The 20,104-nt window shown below is 35.7% G+C and overlaps 1 protein-coding gene across 3 annotated transcripts in view; it reads left to right on the plus strand.

Annotated features, from left to right (window-relative positions):
* Positions 1–20,104, plus strand: part of AP3B1 (adaptor related protein complex 3 subunit beta 1) — a 291,386-nt gene that overhangs the window by 117,416 nt on the left and 153,866 nt on the right. For all 3 annotated transcript variants that reach the window (XM_063604200.1, XM_008966887.6, XM_024928836.4), the window contains exons 9-13: positions 2,876–2,973; positions 4,471–4,525; positions 4,612–4,683; positions 15,153–15,215; positions 18,094–18,226. In XM_063604200.1, the coding sequence (XP_063460270.1) occupies positions 2,876–2,973; positions 4,471–4,525; positions 4,612–4,683; positions 15,153–15,215; positions 18,094–18,226 (421 nt within the window). The remainder of the gene's footprint in view (positions 1–2,875; positions 2,974–4,470; positions 4,526–4,611; positions 4,684–15,152; positions 15,216–18,093; positions 18,227–20,104) is intronic.

Raw genomic sequence — 20,104 nt, forward strand, 5'->3', positions numbered from 1 at the left:
TAAAAACTTCAAATATGTGGAATTTGCATTATTTTTCTGATTCTTGAGAATTTAGAGCTTACAGCTTTGTATATCCAAGTTATCAACAACAATTTTTGTCTAATACCTAATGGTTTAGTTTCCAAATCATTATTCAGTAATCATGCCTAGTCATAACGAAAATATTATTTCATGGGTGTTGTAAAATATGCTTATATTTTAATGTACTCAGCTTAGCCAGATGCTAGTTAGGTAGCTGTAATTTGCCATCTTAAACTCTACTTTATGAGTGACTCACTGTTCATTTAACTAGGTCTTAGAAATTGATTTTATAGTTCAAATACTTATGGATCAAAAACGTTTTCAAATAGGAAACAAATAGTGGCAGTTTGTACTTTTCGTCCCATTTTGTTTGGGTTCCCTGCTTACTTGATGCTGTAATAGAGGTGGTTTACTTTTTGTGTCAGTGTATTTTGGTACCTTGTTTTGGGATGCTGCTAAATATGAGTAAAGGCTAACTTTTGAAGAATTGTGGATAGATTTTTTTTTAACCTCATACTTAAGTTTATGGAGAGACTTTGAGAATTTCTTTCAGGAAACATAATACGTCATTGCTATGTAGTTTGTATTGGAGATAGATACTGAAAGCGGAATGTTAGGAGGCTATTCTAACAGTATAAATAAGGTGACAGCGGCATGAATGGTTAAGAGTAGAAAAGTGTTTATAGGATGCACTTTATTATGAACAGGCATGATGTAACTGTAGAAGGCCTATAAGGTTGTATATTTTTAGTCTTTTTGGATTTTGAAGTTTTGGGAACTTTTTTCATGGCATTTACAAATTAGCCTATACATTTCAAATCTGGGTATCAAAGAGACTTTCAACTGTTGGATTTCTAAATACTGAGGAAAAAGAGGCTCATTTAGTCCTTTTGGATTCTGGAGTACCCTAATATATTAGAACAGATGGCATGCCAAGTGGCAGCTAGAATTTTAAAGACATTGACATGTATAGGAAGTACAGTTTTCTTTCTTGCCAGTAGGATTGGACTTTTATTTGTAAGGGAAAAGGATTTACTATCTGTAAGATAGATTAAAATTAAGATTCAGCTTTCCTTTCTATCATTTACTAATACTTATTAGCCAGGTATATGCATTAATATTTTTTTAAATGACTGATTTTGGATTAGGTCAATCATTAATTGAGATCCTTTTATTTTATAAGATTTAAAATTCAGGAGAGTTTATTTTGTAACCAACTTATATTTGCAGTTCACAAGTGAAGAAATGAGATATTCTTGCATTTTTTAAATTCTCAACTAATATCTTAAAGCTATAAATCAAACTTGTAAGAAAGTACAAGAAATGGCAAACAGTAAATTTAGGACCCTGTATACTGTATTTTTAAAAACGGTTCTTTAGTTTCAGAAGAAACTTTTTTTTTTAACCTCAAATATTCTTCTGTGCTGTATACTATTTAGGCATATATATTAATAGAATTTTTGCTATATATTTGTTCAAACTTTATAGACCAGGCAGAATTAAATTAATATTAGTGTGTCCTTTGAGCCAAAGGCAGCATTGGTAACATCTGTAGCTATGTCTCTGCAGTTGTCACTCTGAATCTGAGTGTAGAGGCACTTAGGGGAAACAGTACTCTTCTGTTTTGAGACAAAGAAATTCCAGTCACCCTTTGTTTGTTTTGTTTTGTTGAGACAGAGTCTCACTCTGTTGCACAGGCTGGAGTGCAGTGGCATGATCTCGGCTCACTGCAACCTATACCTCCTGGGTTCAATGATTCTCGTGTCCCAACCTCCCAAGTAGCTGAGATTACAGGTGTGCACCACCACGCTTAACCTAATTTTTGTATTTTTAGTAGAGATGGGGTTTTACCATGTTGGCCAGGATGGTCTCACACCTGACTGCAAGTGACCCACCTGCCTCGGCCTCCCAAAGGGGTGGGAGTACAGGTGTGAGCCACTGTGCCCAGTCTTTGAATCACCCTTATAATGGCTTTGAACCAGAAGCCATTTTTAAGGTTCTGTGTTTTTAAAAACAAGATTATTTTAAATGCTACTGCTGTAGATGTATTTGTTTTAATGGAGTTTCTTTAATTGTAACTTAAATGTGCTGAGTTTTCTTTATTTCAGCCTACTAGTTACTGTTATCCTGGCTTCATTTAGAAAGGCATGCTTATAATTCTTAAAAAGCCCCAGTCTCAGAGCAGCAGCTGAGGAGCATGGAATTTCGAGTGTCTTGAGCTTTGCCACGTACTAGCTGTTACGCCTTGAGCAGTTCATTCAGTGTCTCTTTTTTTTTCTGAGGATGTATTCTTTTCATAGCACTGCCATACATATTGCCACAAACTGAGTGGATTAAAACAACAGAAATTTATTCTGTCACATTTCAGGAAGCCAGAAGTCTGAAATCAAGGTATAATCGGTATTGGTTGCTTCTGTACGCTCTGAGGGAGAAACCTTCTCTTTCCTGGCTTCTGGTGATTGCCAGCAATCCGTGGCATTGCTTGGCTTATGGGTGTATCACACTAATTATCTCCATCTTCACATGGCCTTCACGGCGTCTCTTTTTGTCCTTTTTTTTTCTCTTATAAGGACACGTTCATTCGATTTAGGGCTCTTAACCAGCATGATCTCATTTCAATTCTTATATTAATAATTTCTGCAGAGATCCCACTTCCAAATAAGATCAGATTTTGAGGATAATATTGGGCACTGGGGGTGGGGGACACTTCTTCAACTCACTACGAAGAGTAACATTCCATTTTACGTCACAGGAATTTGTAGGACTTAGAGGAAATAATGTGTAGGAATGGATTTTGAGGTTGTAGAGTGCTCTAGTGTTCATAGTTCTGTTATTTTTATGCTTTATCTTGTAGGTGGTTATGGCAGTTGCTCAGCTGTATTGGCACATATCACCAAAATCTGAAGCTGGCATAATTTCTAAATCACTAGTGCGTTTACTTCGTAGCAATAGGTAGGTCATGATTTTATATATATTTTTTCTTTTGTATTCCTTCAAAAGTAATGTTTGAACAAATGTAATCTTTCAGGCATTTAATATATAACTCTGACTATATTTTAATCAATCGATCAGTAAGATTTCATACTTAAGGGGATTATTATAAAAGTCTTTATACATTTATCTCAAACTTAATGATAAATACTGAAACTTTTTAACCTCAAGCCCAAAGATATTGAAAATATTTTGTGGCATAATACTAGGGTGTCACTAGTAGCCTAGTATTAGTGTTTGAAATTTTTAGGTATGGCAATAATGATGTTTGGGAGTTTTGGTAAATCTGGAATCACTGAAAAACTATACTGAAGTACTATCAGATTGATTTACTCAATGTATTAATACATGGTTTTATATAGAGCAATGTGTATGCTAAGTAATGTAGTTTATGCCAGAATTGTGCTTCCTATAAAGCTGGAATATTTAATTACTATGCTTTGCTCCACTCTAAAAAGAGAGCTGTGTTTTTAATAGCTACTCATTTTAAAGATTGCATACTCTTAGTTTCAGATAGACAGACAGAAAGAGCATGCCACCTTCTTTGATTTTACCTCTTTATAATTTAGTGGTTTAGGTTAACAATTCAAAACAATTTATTGAGTTTCCATGACATATAACATGAGAATCATGATTTCAGGTTTAATTCAGACATTTGTTTCTGTGTTTAAGAATACCTTCATTTCAGCTATTTGACATACCTTAGCTATTTTTCAGTAATTAGTTGTTTTAATTTGAAACAATGTTTTTCATTGAGTGCTTGTTTCCACTAATTGCGTTGGAAGGAAAAAACTATGTATTTATTTTTGCCCTTAACTGGAACTTAGTCCACAATTGTAGCTCTTGACTGGCTTAGTAACAAATGAGATGCCATTTCCTTTGTGTTCCTATTCTCCCTATCTGTATATCCAGCTATTATTTTTATCTTTTGCTAGTTCGATACTTTTTTTTTTCCTATGGCTAGTTCAAAAGATATCAGAAAGACCTAGAATTGGTCTTTCACGTGAAGCCTTATACCAGATTCAGTTCATTTATTAGATATTTGGGTCTAAAAATAACATGACTACTTTTAAAATCTGGCCTTTGCCCTGGGAAGAATGAGTTATTTAATGAGTTTATAATAACAGTGTGGTCCTATCTACCCCTATTAACCCTAAGAATACCTTCCTTGGATGTGTTCAAAGCAGGTACAATGTTAACTTCATATTTTAGGAGCACTTTATTATAAAATTTGTTTTAACTATTCTTCATGATGAATCACGTCTAATTTATTGGTATTTTATAGGAAAAGTGCATTAAAAAGGCACACATCTAAGATTTACTAAAAACTTTTCATTATTACATTTAAGAGTCGCATTCTCTTGAAATTATTGCTAATTCTTTGTCATTATTGTAGTGCTTACTCAAAGATGTTTCATTGGAACATATACCCAGTAAAAATTATCTTTTGATTTCTAGGGAGGTGCAGTATATTGTCCTACAAAATATAGCAACTATGTCAATTCAAAGAAAGGTACGTATGTTCTGAACACGTAATTTAAGAGACACATGAACACATTAGTACCATAATGTATTTTTGTATTTATTTTTGTAATCCAGGGGATGTTTGAACCTTATCTGAAGAGTTTCTATGTTAGGTCAACTGATCCAACTATGATCAAGACACTGAAGGTATGTATGCTTTCATTTTTCAGAGGCTTTTAACACATTTGTTTTGAAGAGATATTTCTATAGCTTTTAGCACCTGTGGGATGCAGTCCTGCTTTTCAAAACACATTGATAAAGTTAATGGTTTTTCTTTATACTTTTCAATCTATATTATTATATACTAATTACTGTACTACATTCTGATAATGTAAAGTTAAGCCATGCTACCTACAACTTGAATAACTCACAGATTACTGAAGGAGACAGGCATTTAACTAAATAACTTTGGAGATTTGTTCCAAGATGGCCAAATAGGAACAGCTCCAGTCTGCAGCTCCCACCATGATTGACACAGAAGATGGGTGATTTCTGCATTTCCAACTGAGATACCTGGTTCATCTCACTGGGACTGGTTGGACAGTCGGTGCAGCCCCAGAGGGTGAGCTAAAGCAGAGTGGGGCGTTGCCTCACCCAGGAAGCACAAGAGGTCGGGTGATTTCCCTTTCCTAGCCAAGGGAAGCCGGGACAGACTGTACCTGGAAAAATGGGACACTCTCACCCAAAAACTGCACTTTCCCAAGGTCTTAGCAACCGGCAGACAAGGGGATTCTCTCCCATGCCTGGCTCAGCAGGTCCAACGCCCACAGAGCCTTGCTCACTGCTAGTGCAGCAGCCTTAGATTGAATTGCGAGGCAGCAGCCTGGCTTGGGGAGGGGCATCCACCATTGCTGAGGCTTGAGTAGGTAAACAAAGCGGCTGGGAAGCTTGAATTGGGCGGAGCCCACCACAGCTCAGCAAGGCCTACTGCCTCTGTAGACTCCACTCTGGGCAAGGCATAGCTGAACACAAGGCAGCAGACAACTGCAGACATCAGTGTACCTGTCTGACAGCTCTAAAGAGAGCAGTGGTTCTCCCAGCTCGGTGTTTGAGCTCTGAGAACAGACAGATGGCCTCCTCAAGTGAGTCCCTGACCCCCGTGTAGCCTAACTGGGAGACACCTCCCACTAGGGGCCGACAGACACCTCATATAGGTGGGTGCCCCTCTGGGACGAAGCTTCCAGAGGAAGGACCAGGCAGCAATATTTGCTGTTCTACAGTATTTGCTGTGCTGCAGCATTTGCTGTGCTGCAGCCTCCGCTGGTGATAACCAGGCAAACAGGGTCTGGAGTGGACCTCCAGCAAACTCCAACAGACCTGCAGCTGACGGACCTGACTGTTACAAGGAAAACTAACAAACAGAAAGGAATAGCATCAACATCAACTAAAAGGATATCCACACCAAAACCCCATCTCTAGGTCACCAACATCAAAGACCAAAGGTAGTATAAAACCACAAAGATAGGGAGAAACCAGAGCAGAAAAGCTGAAAATTCTAAAGACCAGAGGACCTCTTCTCCTACAAAGGATTGCAGCTCCTCACCAGCAACGGAACAACGCTGGATGGAGAATGACTTTGATGAGTTGACGGAAGTAGGCTTCAGAAGGTCGGTAATAACAAACTTCTCCGAGCGAAAGGAGCACGTTCATACCCATCTCAAGGAAGGTAAAAACCTTGAAAAAAGGTTAGACAAATGGCTAACTAGAATAAACAGTGTAGAGAACACCTTAAATGACCTGTTGGAACTGAAAACTGTGGCACGAGAGCTTTGTGACACATGCACAAGCTTCAATAGCCGATTTGATCAAGTGGAAGAAAGCGTATCCATGATTGAAGATCAAATTAATGAAATAAAGCGAGAAGACGAGGTTATAGAAAAAAGACTTAAAAGAAATGAACAAAGCCTCCAAGAAATAACAGACTGTGGGAAAAGACCAAATCTGCATTTGATTGGTGTACCTGAAAGTGACGGGGAGAATGGAACCAAGTTGGAAAACACTCTGCAGGATATCATCCAGGAGAACTTCCCCAACCTACCAAGGCAGGCCAACATTCAAATTCAAGAAATACAGAGAACACCCCAAAGATACTCCTCGAGAAGAGCAACCCCAAGACACATAATTGTCAGATTTACCAAAGTTGAAATGAAGGAAAAAATGTTAAGGGCAGGCAGAGAGAAAGGTTGGGTTACCTACAAAGGGAAGGCCATCAGACTAACAGCGGATCTCTCAGCAGAAAAACCCCACAAGCCAGAAAAGAGTGGAGGCCAATATTCAGCATTCTTAAAGAAAACAAATTTCAACCCAGAATTTCATATCCAGCCAAACTAAGCTTCATAAGTGAAGGAGAAATAAAATTCTTTACAGACAAGCAAATGCTGAGAGATTTTGTCACCACCAGGCCTGCCTTACAACAGCTCCTGAAGGAAGCACTAAACATGGAAAGGAGCGACCAGTACCAGCCACTGCAAAAACATCCCAAATTGTAAAAACCATTGATGTTATGAAGAAACTGCAGCAACTAATGGGCAAAATAACCAGTGAACATCATAATGACAGGATCAAATTCACACGTAACAATATTAACCTTAAATGGAAACGGGCTAAATGCCCCAATTAAAAGACACAGACTGACAAATTGGATAAAGAGTCAAGACTCAACAGTGTGCTGTATTCAGGAGACCTGTCTCACCTGCAGGGACACACATAGGCTCAAAATAAAGGGATGGAGGAAGATGTACCAAGCAAATGCAAAGCAAAAAAAAAGCAGGAGTTGCAATCCTAGTCTCTGATAAAGTAGACTTCAAACCAACAAAGATCAGAAGGCCATTACATAATGGTAAAGGGATCAATTCAACAAGAAGAGCTAACTATCCTAAATATATATGCACCCAATCCAGGAGCACCCAGATTCATAAAGCAAGCCCTTAGAGACCTACAAAGAGACTTAGACTCCCACACAAAAATAATGGGAGACTTTAACACCCCACTGTCAATATTAGACAAATCAACGAGACAGAAGGTTAACAAGGATATCCAGGCCTTGAACTCAGCTCTGCACCAAGCAGACCTAATAGACATCTACAGAACCTTCCATCCCAAATCAACAGAATATACATTCTTCTCAGGACCACATCGCACTTATTCTAAAATTGACCACATAGTTGGAAGTAAAGCACTCCTCAGCAAATGTAAAAGAACAGAAATCACAACAAACTCTCACAGCACAGTGCAATCAAATTTAGAACTCAGGCTAAGAAACTCACTCAAAACTGCACACCTGCGTGGAAACTGAACAACCTGTTCCTGAATGACTACTGGGTAAATAACGAAATGAAGGCAGAAATAAAGCTGTTCTTTGAAACCAATGAGAACAAAGACACGACATACCAGAATCTCTGGGACACATTTAAAGCAGTGTGTAGAGGGAAATTTATAGCACTAAATGCTCACAAGAGAAAGCAGTAAAGATCCAAAATCGACACCCTAACATCACAATTAAAAGAACTAGAGAAATGAGAGCAAACACATTCAACAGCTAGCAGAAGGCAAGAAATAACTAAGATAACGAAATACCCTTCAATAATAATGAAATACCCTTCAAAAACGAAATACCCAATAACGAAAAACCCTTCGAAAAAATCAATGAATCCAGGAGCTGGTTTTTTGAAAAGATCAACAGAATTGATAGACTGCTAGCAAGACTAATGGAGAAAAGAGAGAAGAATCAAATAGACGCATTAAAAAATGATAAAGGAGATATCACCACCAATCCCACAGAAATATAAACTACCATCAGAGAATACTATAAATACCTCTATGCAAATCAACTAGAAAATCTAGAAGAAATGGATAAATTCCTGGACACGTACACACTCCCAAGACTAAACGAGGAAGAAGTTGAATCTCTGAAGAGACCAATAACAGGCTCTGAAATTGAGATAATAATAGCCTACCAACCAATATAGTCCAGGACCAGATGGATTCACTGCCGAATTCTACCAGAGGTACAAAGAGGAGCTGGTACCATTCCCTCTGAAACTATTCCAATCAATAGAAAAAGAGAGAATCCTCCCTAACTCATTTTATGAGGCCAGCATCATCCTGATACTAAAGCCTGGCAGAGACACACACAAAAAAAGAGGATTTTAGACCAGTATCCTTGATGAACATAGATGCGAAAATCCTCAATAAAATAATGGCAAACCGAATTCAGCAGCACATCAAACAGCTTATCCACCACAATCAAGATGGATTCTTCCCTGGGATGCAAGGCTGGTTCAACATATGCAAATCAATAAATGTAATCTATCACATAAACAGAACCAACGACAAAAACCACATGATTATCTCAATAGATGCAGAAAAGGCCTTCGACAAAATTCAACAGGCCTTCATGCTAAAAACACTCAATAAACTAGGTATTGATGGAATGTATCTCAAAATAATAAGAGCTATTTATGACAAACCCACTGCCAATATCATACTGAATGGGCAAAAACTGGAAACATTCCCTTTGAAAACTGGCACAAGACAATTATGCCCTCTCTCACCACTCCTACTCAACGTAGTGTTGGCAGTTCTGGCCAGGGCAATCAGGCAAGAGAAAGAAATAACGGGTATTCAATTAGGAAAAGAGGAAGTCAAATTGTCCCTGTTTGCAGATGACATGATTGTATATTTAGAAAACCCCATCGTCTCAGCCCAAAATCTCCTTAAGTTGATAAACAACTTCAGCAAAGTGTCTCAGGATAAAAACTCAATGTGCAAAAATCAGAAGCATTCCTATAGACCAAGAACAGACAAACAGAAAGCCAAATTAATGAGTGAACTCCCATTCACAATTGCTATGAAGAGAATAAAATACCTAGGAATCCAACTTACAAGGGATGTAAAGGACCTCTTCAAGGAGAACTACAAACCACTGCTCAGTGAAATGAAAAAAGGACACAAACAAGTGGAAGAACATTTCATGCTCATGGATAGGAAGAATTAGTATAGTGGTAATGGCCATACTGCCCAAGGTAATTTATATATTCAATGCCCTCCCCATCAAGCTACCAATGACTTCCTTCACAGAATTGGAAAAAACTACTTTAAAGTTCATATGGAACCAAAAAAAAGCTCACATTGCCAAGACAATCCTAAGCAAAAAGAACAAACCTGGAGGCATCACGCTGTCTGACTTCAAACTGTACTACGAGGCTACAGTAACCAAAACTGCATGGTACTGGTACCAAAACAGAGATATAGACCAATGGAACAGAACAGAAGTCTCAGAAATAACACCACATATCTACAACCATCTGATCTTTGACAAACCTGACAAAAGCAAGCAATAGGGAAAGGATTCCCTATTTAATAAATGGTGCTGGGAAAACTGGCTAGCCATATATAAAAAGCTGAAACTGGATCCCTTCCTTACACTTTATACAAAAAATTAATTCAAGATGGATTAAAGACTTAAATGTTAGAGCTAAAACCATAAAAACCCTAGAAGAAAATCTAGGCAATACCATTGAGGACATAGGCATGGGCAAGGACTTCATGACTAAAACACCAAAAGCAATGGTAACAAAAGCCAAAATAGACAAATGGGATCTAATTAAACTAAAGAGCTTCTGCATGGCAAAAGAAACTTCCTTCAGAGTGAACAGGCCACCTACAGAATGGGAGAAAAATTTTGCAATCTACCCATCTGACGAAGTGCTAATATCCAGAAAAAACAAGAAAAGAGCAACCCCATCAGAAAATGGGCAAAGGATATGAACAGACACTTCTCAAAAGAAGACATCTGTGCATTCAACAGACACATGAAAAAATGCTCATCCTCATTGGTCATCAGAGAAATGCAAATCAAAACCACAATGAAATACCATCTCACACCAGTTAGTATGGCGATCATTAAAAAGTCAGGAAACAACAGGTGCTGGAGAGGATGTGGAGAAATAGAAACACTTTTACACTGTTGGTGGGACTGTAAACTAGTTCAACCATTGTGGAAGGCAGTGTGGTGATTCCTCAAGAATCTAGAACTAAAAATATCATTTGACCCAGTGATCCCATTACTGAGTATATACCCAAAGGATTATAAATCATGCTACTATAAAGACACATGCACACGTATGTTTATTGCGGCACTATTCACAATAGCAAAGACTTGGAACCAACCCAGATGTCCATTAATGATAGACTGAATTAAGAAAATGTGGCACATACACACCATGGAATACTATGCAGCCATTAGAAAGGATGAGTTCATGTCTTTTGCAGGGACATGGATGAAGCTGGCAACCATCATTCTCAGCAAACTGTCACAAGGACAGAAAACCAAATATTGCATGTTTTCACTCATAGGTGGGAACTGAACAATGAGAACACTTGGACACAGGGCGGGGAACATCACACACCGGGGCCTGTCAGGGGTTTGTGGGCTGGGGGAGGGATAACATGAGGAGAAATATCTAAAGTAAATGACGAGTTGTTGGGTGCAGCAAACCAACATGGCACATTTATACTTATGTATCAAACCTGCACGTTGTGCACATATACCCTAAAACTTAATGTATAATAATATAAATAAATAAATAACTTCAGGGCTTGGCACAGTGGCTCATGCCTGTATTGCTAGCACTTTGGGAGGCTAAGGTGGGAGGATTGCTTGAGGCCTGGAGTTCGACACCAGCTTCGGCAACATAGTGAGACTCTGTCTCTATAAAAAAATCAAAATTAGCCAGGCGTGGTGGCCAATGTCTGTAATCTTAGCTACTTGGGAGGCTGAGGTGGGCAGATTGCTTGATCCCAGAAAGTTGAGGCTACAGTGAGCCATTGATCATGCCACTGCACTCCAGCCTGAGACCCTGTCTCTAACTAACTTACTTTAGTACTGTGTGTTTTAAGTAATACAGATATTTGAATTGAGTGTTGTGAAGAACAGAAAGGTGGAGCTAATTCTATGAGAGGTTTAGAAAAGATGATGTTTGGGTGGATCTTAAAAGAATAATATTGTGAATTTTTTTCTTGGCAGGTTGATTGGGAGGTTGAAGGGTTAGAGTAGGTGAAAAACATAATTCATGCTAACACAAGGGATTATGAAAGAGCATTGTTTTCAGGAAGTAATAAGTATGGCATAGAGTGCAGTTAGGAATATAAATCTATAGTGATTAAAATAGTGTGATATTTAGACAGAAAAGTAAGTGGAAAGAGTAGAAAGCCTAGAAACGTGCCCATACACGCAAAAATGTACCATATAGTAGAGGAGATATTACAAACCAATGAGGAAAGGATGGACTATGGACTATTCAAGACTGTTCAATATTAGAATGATGTATTATTCATATGAAAACTGAGTTTAATAATAAAATCTAAATTATACCCAAATTCAAGGATATTTTATCAAAAAAACCTGGTTTATAATTAGCGAAAATGTCAAGGTCATATAAGTTAAAAGAAAGACTAAAAAACTGTTTCAGACCAAAGGAGACAACTTAATACAGTATGTGATATTGAACTGGATCCTTTTATTATACGTCATTGAGACAGTTATTGAAACTTACGTGCATAGTGACAATTGTGTGAAAGTAATGCATCAGTTTAATGACCTGATTTTCTTCGTTGTACTGTAGTCTGTGGAACATGTCCTTGTTTATAGGAAATATACATAGAAGTTTTTGGGGATAATGTAGCATCAGATTGGCATCTATCATCTCAAATCGTTCAGAAAAACAACAGCAACAGTTCTTTGTACTATACGTGTAGCTCTTTCATATGTTTGAGATTGTTTTTTAAAAGTTGTCCAGCTGGATGCAGTGGTTCATGCCTATAATCCTAGGACTTTGGGAGGCTGAGGCAGGAGGATCGCTTGAGCCTAGGAGTTTGAGACCAGCCTGAGCAACACAACGAGACTCCGTCCCTACAAAAAAATTTAAAATAAGCTGAGCTTGGTGGTATGCACCTGTAGTCCCAGCTACTTGGGAGGCTGAGGTGGGAGGATTGTTTGAGCCCCAGAGGTTGAGGCTGCAGTGAGCCATGATCGCACCACTGCACTCCACCCTCGGTGACAGAGTAAGACCTTGTCTCAAAAAAAAAAAAAGAAAAAAGTTGTCTAAAAGTTAAAATATAGTTATCAAAATAAAATTAAAAATTAAAAGATTATCTGGGAAAAATATTTCTAATACATGTGTCTGAATAAATGATTTGTACCCAGAATATGTAAAGAACTCCTCCTACAGTCTTTGCCTTCTAATTGGAGCGTTTAGATCATTTGCTGTTTTATTTTTTTGTTTTTTTTTTTTTCAGTAGGTTTTTGGTGAACAGGTGGTGTTTGGTTACATGCATAAGTTCTTTAGTGGTGATTTCTGAGATTTTGGTGCACCCGTCACCCAAGCAGTGTACACTGTACCCAATGTGTAGTCTTTTATTCCTCACCACCCCCCACCCTTTCCCCCGAGCCCCCAAAGTCCAGTGTATTATTCTTATGCCTGTGCATCCTCATAGCTTAGCTCCCACTTATGAGTGAGAACATACGATGTTTGGTTTTCCATTCCTGAGTTACTTCACTTAGAATAATAGTCTCCAATTCTATCTAGTTTCTGTGAATGCCATTATTTTGTTCCTTTTTTATAGCTGAGCAGTATTCCATGGTGTGTGTGTGTGTGTGTGTGTGTGTGTGTGTATGTGTGTATAACATGTTCTTTATCCACATGTTGATTGATGGGCATTTGGGCTGGTTCCATATTTTTGCAATTGCAAATTGTGCTGCTATAAACGTGTGTGCAAGTATCTTTTTTGTATAATGTCTTCTTTTCCTCTGGGTAGATACCTAGTAGTGGGATTGCTGGATCAAACAGTAGTTCTACTTTTACTTTTTTAAGGAATCTCCACACTGTTTTCTTTAGTGGTTGTACTAGTTTACGTTCCCACCAACAGTGTAAAAGTGTTCCCTTTCACCACATCCATGCTAACATCTATTATTTTTTGATTTTTTGATTATGACCATTCTTGGTGGAGTGAGGTGGTTTCACACTGTGGTTTTGATTTGCATTTCCCTAATAAGTAGTGATGTTGAGCATTTTTCCATGTGCTTCTTGGCCGTTTGTGTATCTTTGAGAATTGTCTATTCATATCCTTTGCCCACTTTTTGGTGGGATTGTTTTTTTCTTGCTGATTTGTTTGTGTTCTTTGTAGATTCTGGATATTAGTCCTTTGTCAGATGTATAGACTGTGAAGATTTTCTCCCACTCTATGGGTTGTCTGTTAACTCTGCTGATTATTTCTTATGCTGTGCAGAAGCTTTCTAGTTTAATTAAGTCCCATCTATTTATCTTTGTTTTTGTTGCATTTGTTATTGGGTTTGGGTCATGAAGTCTTTGCCTAAGCCAGCGTCTAGAAGGGTTTTTCCGATGTTATCTTCTAGAATCTTTACGGTTTCAGGTCTTAGATTTAAGTCTTTGATCCATCTTGAGTTGAATTTTGTGTAAGATGAGAGATGAGGATCCAGTTTCATTCTACTACATGTGGCTTGCCAATTATCCTGGCACCATTTGTTGAATAGGGTATCCTTTCCCTATTTTGTGTTTCTGTTTGCCTTGTCAAAGATCAGTTGGCTCTAAGTATTTGGCTTTATTTAATGTAGTTTATTGATATGAATGTATTTATGTTCACATCTTGATTTGCTTCTGTTTGTCTCTTCTATTTTTTTGTGATTTTCTTAAGACTAAATATTTTTTATTAGTAAAAATTTTTTTTCACAAGCCCATTGGAGATTACACATTGTTTATATCTATAAATCCAGAAGAGAGAATTAAAATGTCTGAGTATTTGGGATGGTAGACTATAGGAGAACAAATCAAAAGAATTAATTGGTATCTGGGAAACAGATGTATTAACATGGAGGGCAAATTGTTTTCTAACTTTACTAAAAGACAAAAAGCCAAACTAGCAGAATTGTTTAGGTTAATTAGATATAAATTATAAGTTTGTATTGGGCAAACAATTAGTGAAGATGTAGAATTCTCCTTTTCCGAATTGTTTTCAAAGAACTAGTAATTGTCTAATATCTGTTTGTGGACATAAGAAGGTAGACTAAGTTGACCTGAAGGGTATAATGCCTTACCACATTGGCGACAATATGATTTGTGTGTGTGTGTGTGTGTGTGTGTGTGTGTGTGTGTGTGTGAGTGACAGAGTTTCAGTCTTGTTTCCCAGGCTGGAGTGCAATGGCACGATCTCGGCTCACTGCAACCTCTGCCTCCTGGGTTCCAGCAATTCTCCTGCTCACTGCAACCTCTGCCTCCTGGGTTCCAGCAATTCTCCTGCCTCAGCCTCCTGAGTAGCTGGAATTACAGGCATGCACCACCATGCCCGGCTAATTTTGTATTTTTAGTAGAGACAGGGTTTCTCCATGTTGGTCAGGCTGGTCTCGCACTCCCAGCCTCAGGTGATCCGCCCGCCTCGGATTCCCAAAGTGCTGGGATTACAGGCATGAGCCACTGCGCCCGGCTGACAATGTGATTTTTAAAAGTAGAAATAAACTTTCAATTAAATGCCTGTACTCTATTAAATTCATCTTGCTACCTTTGTTTTAAAATGTTTACTTTCTCTTTTCTCTACTATAGCTTGAAATTTTGACAAACTTGGCAAATGAAGCCAACATATCAACTCTTCTTCGAGAATTTCAGGTTTGTGTACAGTGCTAATTATAAAAAACTTCTAAAACATATGTTCAGTCTTAAATATGCATCTTTTTCTATCTAGAAATATGTAATTATGTACATAAAATAGTGATTGGGACAAGACTGACAACTAAGAAATTCATAAATTTGCAAGAATAAACTAATTACAATTTATAATTTAAGGAAAACATAGTATTCTCTTTCATATTTTCATAGACTTTGAAGGACTTTGGTTTATAACTCTGTCTTTGTTTGAAATTGTATTTCTGGTAAGAATTTCATCTTTTTGTGCTGCCAGCATTAATAGTCCTTTCTATACTCTGTGGTCATGAAAACGGTTTCATTTCTTACCTGGTTGTTCCCATTTTATTGACCTATGACTATTTTTGACACTGCCCCCTTAGCCTCCTATATAGCTCAAAAAAATTTGTTTCATAATTGCCCCACTACGATTTTTTAAATTGCTATTTTTTATTTTGATTTGTTTAGTTGTATTTTTATGCCTTATGAGACTCTTCCTAGCTGCATTTCCCCCCAAAATATTATTCAAAAATTACTTCATGGACATGATACCCTTTATGATGGAAAGGTCATCTCTGAAGCCTTAGTTGTAGAGCACAGCAATAGAAAACTTTACATCAGTATTATGACTTTTATATTCCATTATCTGTTTTCTTAACAAAAATATACCACATACTATGCACTAATCACAGAGTTTTTCTTTTATCAGCTTCCAACTTTTAGAGATGTATTTTTTGCCATAGTTCTCCTATATGCCAATATTAAATTTCTTCTTGGTTATAAGACACTGTATACACGATTTCTTTTTAGCTATGTGATTTTTAAACTTTTTACAGGAATAGTAGAATAATATGGCATGTTCATAATTTATATTTTCATACCTGGATTACTCCACTTTTATGTTGTGTATCTTTCTCGACAAATTTCTTAAAAAATTAAGATGTTCTAGAAAATATAGTATTTTATGTTATTATTCAGTAATCTTATAGCTGCAGATCATTGCTTGAATCTGATTTTCACTTCATTCCTATAATTTTATTTATTTAAAGTATTGGTCTTTGTGATTTTTCTTGTTCCTTTCCTGTTGTCCTATCTAGTCTCTTTGGGTGTCCTCTCACTGTCCAGTTTTTGCTTATATCAAGTCTCCTGGGATTGTAGGAAAGGAGACTTAGGTAATGTTATGGAATGGGTTGTATAGAGGGCACATACTAGACCTGTTTCAAAATATTGGTCATCTAGTCTTTTCATTTAATATCAGGATGTTTAATAAGGTCCATTTTACAGTCAAACTTTTAAGTATTTTTTGCATGTATTCATTTTTATCACTGTCTAAATTTGTACCTTCTGTCTATGTTTGTGTTATGCTCATAGTTACGCTTTTAGTAACTTTTTGGGTAAAATAGGGAATGTTTCTAAAGACTCATAAGTTCATATTTTTCTTTAAGGAAATTAAATTATTTGGGAACACTTTTAAATATAATTGGTCTTGCCTTCATGGAACTAGGAGAGTTTAATTAATTTAATTTATTTATTCAACGTTTAATCACCTTGTTGGTACCATTTTTAGCAAATTTGTATTTTTTTAGACATCTTTAGGTTTTCTCCTCCATTTGTCATTTAGACACCACTTAAATGTATTGCATTTTTCATAGTGTTAAGTCTACATTGTATACTTCTTATTTGAGGTTGGGAATCTTTCTTAAAAATTTCGATTGTAAATGACCTTTCAAATTTCATGTATATGATACAAAGTGTGTATATTTCTGTAAACAATAGAAGCTTTCCTCATTTAAAAATTAGGAAGGTTCTAACCAAAGTGAAATTATCTAGGGCCATTATAAAATTTATAAAGATATTTTAACTTCCTGTTGTTAAATCAGTGATTTATTTCTTTATTCTTAAATTTCTCTGTGTGTATATATATATGTGTGTGTGTGTATATATATATGTGTGTGTATATATATTGTATATATATTGTATATATATACAATATATATACATATATATACTATATATGTATATAATATATATACTATATATGTATATATATAGTATATATATACATATATATGTATATATATACTATATATACATATATAGTGTATATATATACTATATATATGTATATATAGTATATATATGTATATACATATATAGTATATATATACATATATATACTATATATATACAATATATATACACACACATATATATATACACACACACACACACACATATACCCTTTACAGTATATTTTTAAAGCATACTTTTAAAGAAAATCTATTTCAAAAGTATGGTATTTTATTTTATTGTAAACTGAGTATTTGAAGTATTTATTGAAATACTGTTCACTGTAACTATTATTCTTTTACAACCATTGTGATAGATTTTGAAATTAAAATGTTTGTAAATAGCCTACTGGTCCCTTTCTTCCTTTTCTCCCAATTTTTAGATTTAGTGTCTCTGAAAAAGTGACCCTTTTTTTCGTAGATTCACAGATGCTGCTGGTAAATGAACTGAAACCTCCAAAGAGAGAGCTCTCATCATCTCTTTCAACCTTGCACTTAAACTAATTGCTGTCTTTGGGTGACTGCTCCTACTATCTGTTTTGGAGTCTCAAGCCACTATGGCCACAGGTGAATGAGCCTGGCTTGAAAATGTGCTTCGTCCATAGGCACATTCTTTAAGTAAAAAAATCAAAACAAAATGAAATTAATCTACATCATCACTTGGTCCTCATATTGTGCTTATGAGAAGTTTATGTATTCTGGAATTCTTATATATTGACAAAGTTTAATATAATCGGAGTTTTGGTTAACTCGATAATACCAGTGTGTAAACTAATTGAAATAATACCTTTTAGACCTATGTGAAAAGCCAGGATAAACAATTTGCAGCAGCCACTATTCAGACTATAGGCAGATGTGCAACCAACATCTTGGAAGTCACTGACACGTGCCTCAATGGCTTGGTCTGTCTGCTGTCCAACAGGGATGGTAAGTTTACAGTTTCATTTTATTTTCAGGTGATTTAAATTTGAATATTCGTGGTATTATTTCCGAGTTGTAACCTTTTCTAACTTTGCATTTTAGCTTTTCCAGTTATATCAGTAGTATGGTCACAATAAGTAGCATTTTATCCTTGAAATGCACATAAATATGCATATTCTGGGTTCTTTTTTTTTAGTAAAATAGGCCGTTAACTAGCGGGTAGTATTTGTTTTACCGCAACAGATCTAAGAAAATTTGTTTTACTTCTTTACAATTTAATCACCTTGATTGTATCTTTTCCATCTTTTTACTGCATTTTAATGGCATGTAAGTCATGCATAATATTGGTTCACCTGCAGAGGGTGCTAAAAGCAGGCAAATGACTATAACATGGGGAAGTGGCTAGATAGAAAAATATGTTAACTGTATACCTTCAATATTCTTTTTCCTCAGAAATTCTCCTAATTATATTCAAAATTAACTAGATTTAAAAGCCATCAACTTGGAGCAGCTTTATGTTTTTAAGCCAAACAATATCTAAGTGTTCAGTAAAACTGGATAGGTAATATCCAGTAAAATATGTAAGCTAGATCCCATATTGTTCTGTGGCAAAGCGTCAGTTATTTCTATGGGTAAGGCTTTGAAATAAATGGAACCATTTAGAGAAAGAAAGAAAAGCCAACTTTACCTTTAAAATAATTTTGTTTAAAGAACTTTTATTATAATTATGTATTTAATTAAAATGAGACTTTTTTAAGAAAAGCATAATTTTCTTTGTAAAATCATTGAAATTATTTTGTGGAATTTAAAATATACTAATGTCTATGTCATGTCTAGATATGGGCATATATGATATAGCAGCCCATGAGGTAAAACAACAAAATTGATTAATTTGAAAAATAACTTTTTAGTACAAGAATCCTATAATCCCTAATTATTTTTCCCACATGTAGATATCTTTAGAAAACTGTAACATTGTTGAGAGTATTTCTGATGAAAAAAATTGGAACAAAATTTATTCCCAGATAACATTGATTTTTGTTGTGAGCATAAAATTTTAAACTTGTACCTGTAAACTCAAGATACTATGACTGAAGATTTTTTTACATGTAGTATTAAAACTCCAAATAAATGCCAACCAAAATTATCAAGACGATAGGTTTAAAATTTTTTTTATCTCTACAAAGTAGCTAGTGGAGACAGGATGATAAACGTCATCCACTCTATCTCTTTCTACTTTTAATAATAACTAATCCCTTTATCTCTGTTGCTATGTCACATTTTAAAATGTGACATTAAAAATGTGTTTTAAAGAAATTTTCCTGTGCCTTTAATAATGACTTTCTATTCAACCAAATAAATAACACACCTTGGGAAAATAACTTTGTACCATTAAAGATTATGAACCAAGGCTTACCAGGGCAATTGTTCTTTTACATTTTAGTTACATACAGAAAGCACAGGAAATTAGAACACTGATTAGTTCATTCAAATACAAAATATATTCAAATTTTCTCAATTTTATTTTTTGACTTTTTTTTCTGATGGAATATTTCAAGCTTTGGATTTTAAAGCAGTTATTTCTGCTTCAGATCTAATTTCTCAAAAAATATTTTTATTGACTTTAAAAGATAAATATTCTACCCCTACATCACTTTTAAGGGAAGACTAGATTGTTTTACAATTAGAAAATGAAAGACTAATATATACTTCCTCTCTAAAAGTAGAAGGATTTAGTTTAACTACTTTAAATTTTGATATTTTAATGGTTAGGCTTTTGTTTTTTGATACAACTCTTAATCATGTTTTTTTTTTTCCTGCAGTGTGAATATTAACAAACTTAAATTGTATTGTCAGATTATATTTGCATAATCATCATTAGCC

Source organism: Pan paniscus, chromosome 4 (genome assembly GCF_029289425.2).
Source record: "Pan paniscus chromosome 4, NHGRI_mPanPan1-v2.0_pri, whole genome shotgun sequence".
Classification (NCBI taxonomy): domain Eukaryota; kingdom Metazoa; phylum Chordata; class Mammalia; order Primates; family Hominidae; genus Pan; species Pan paniscus.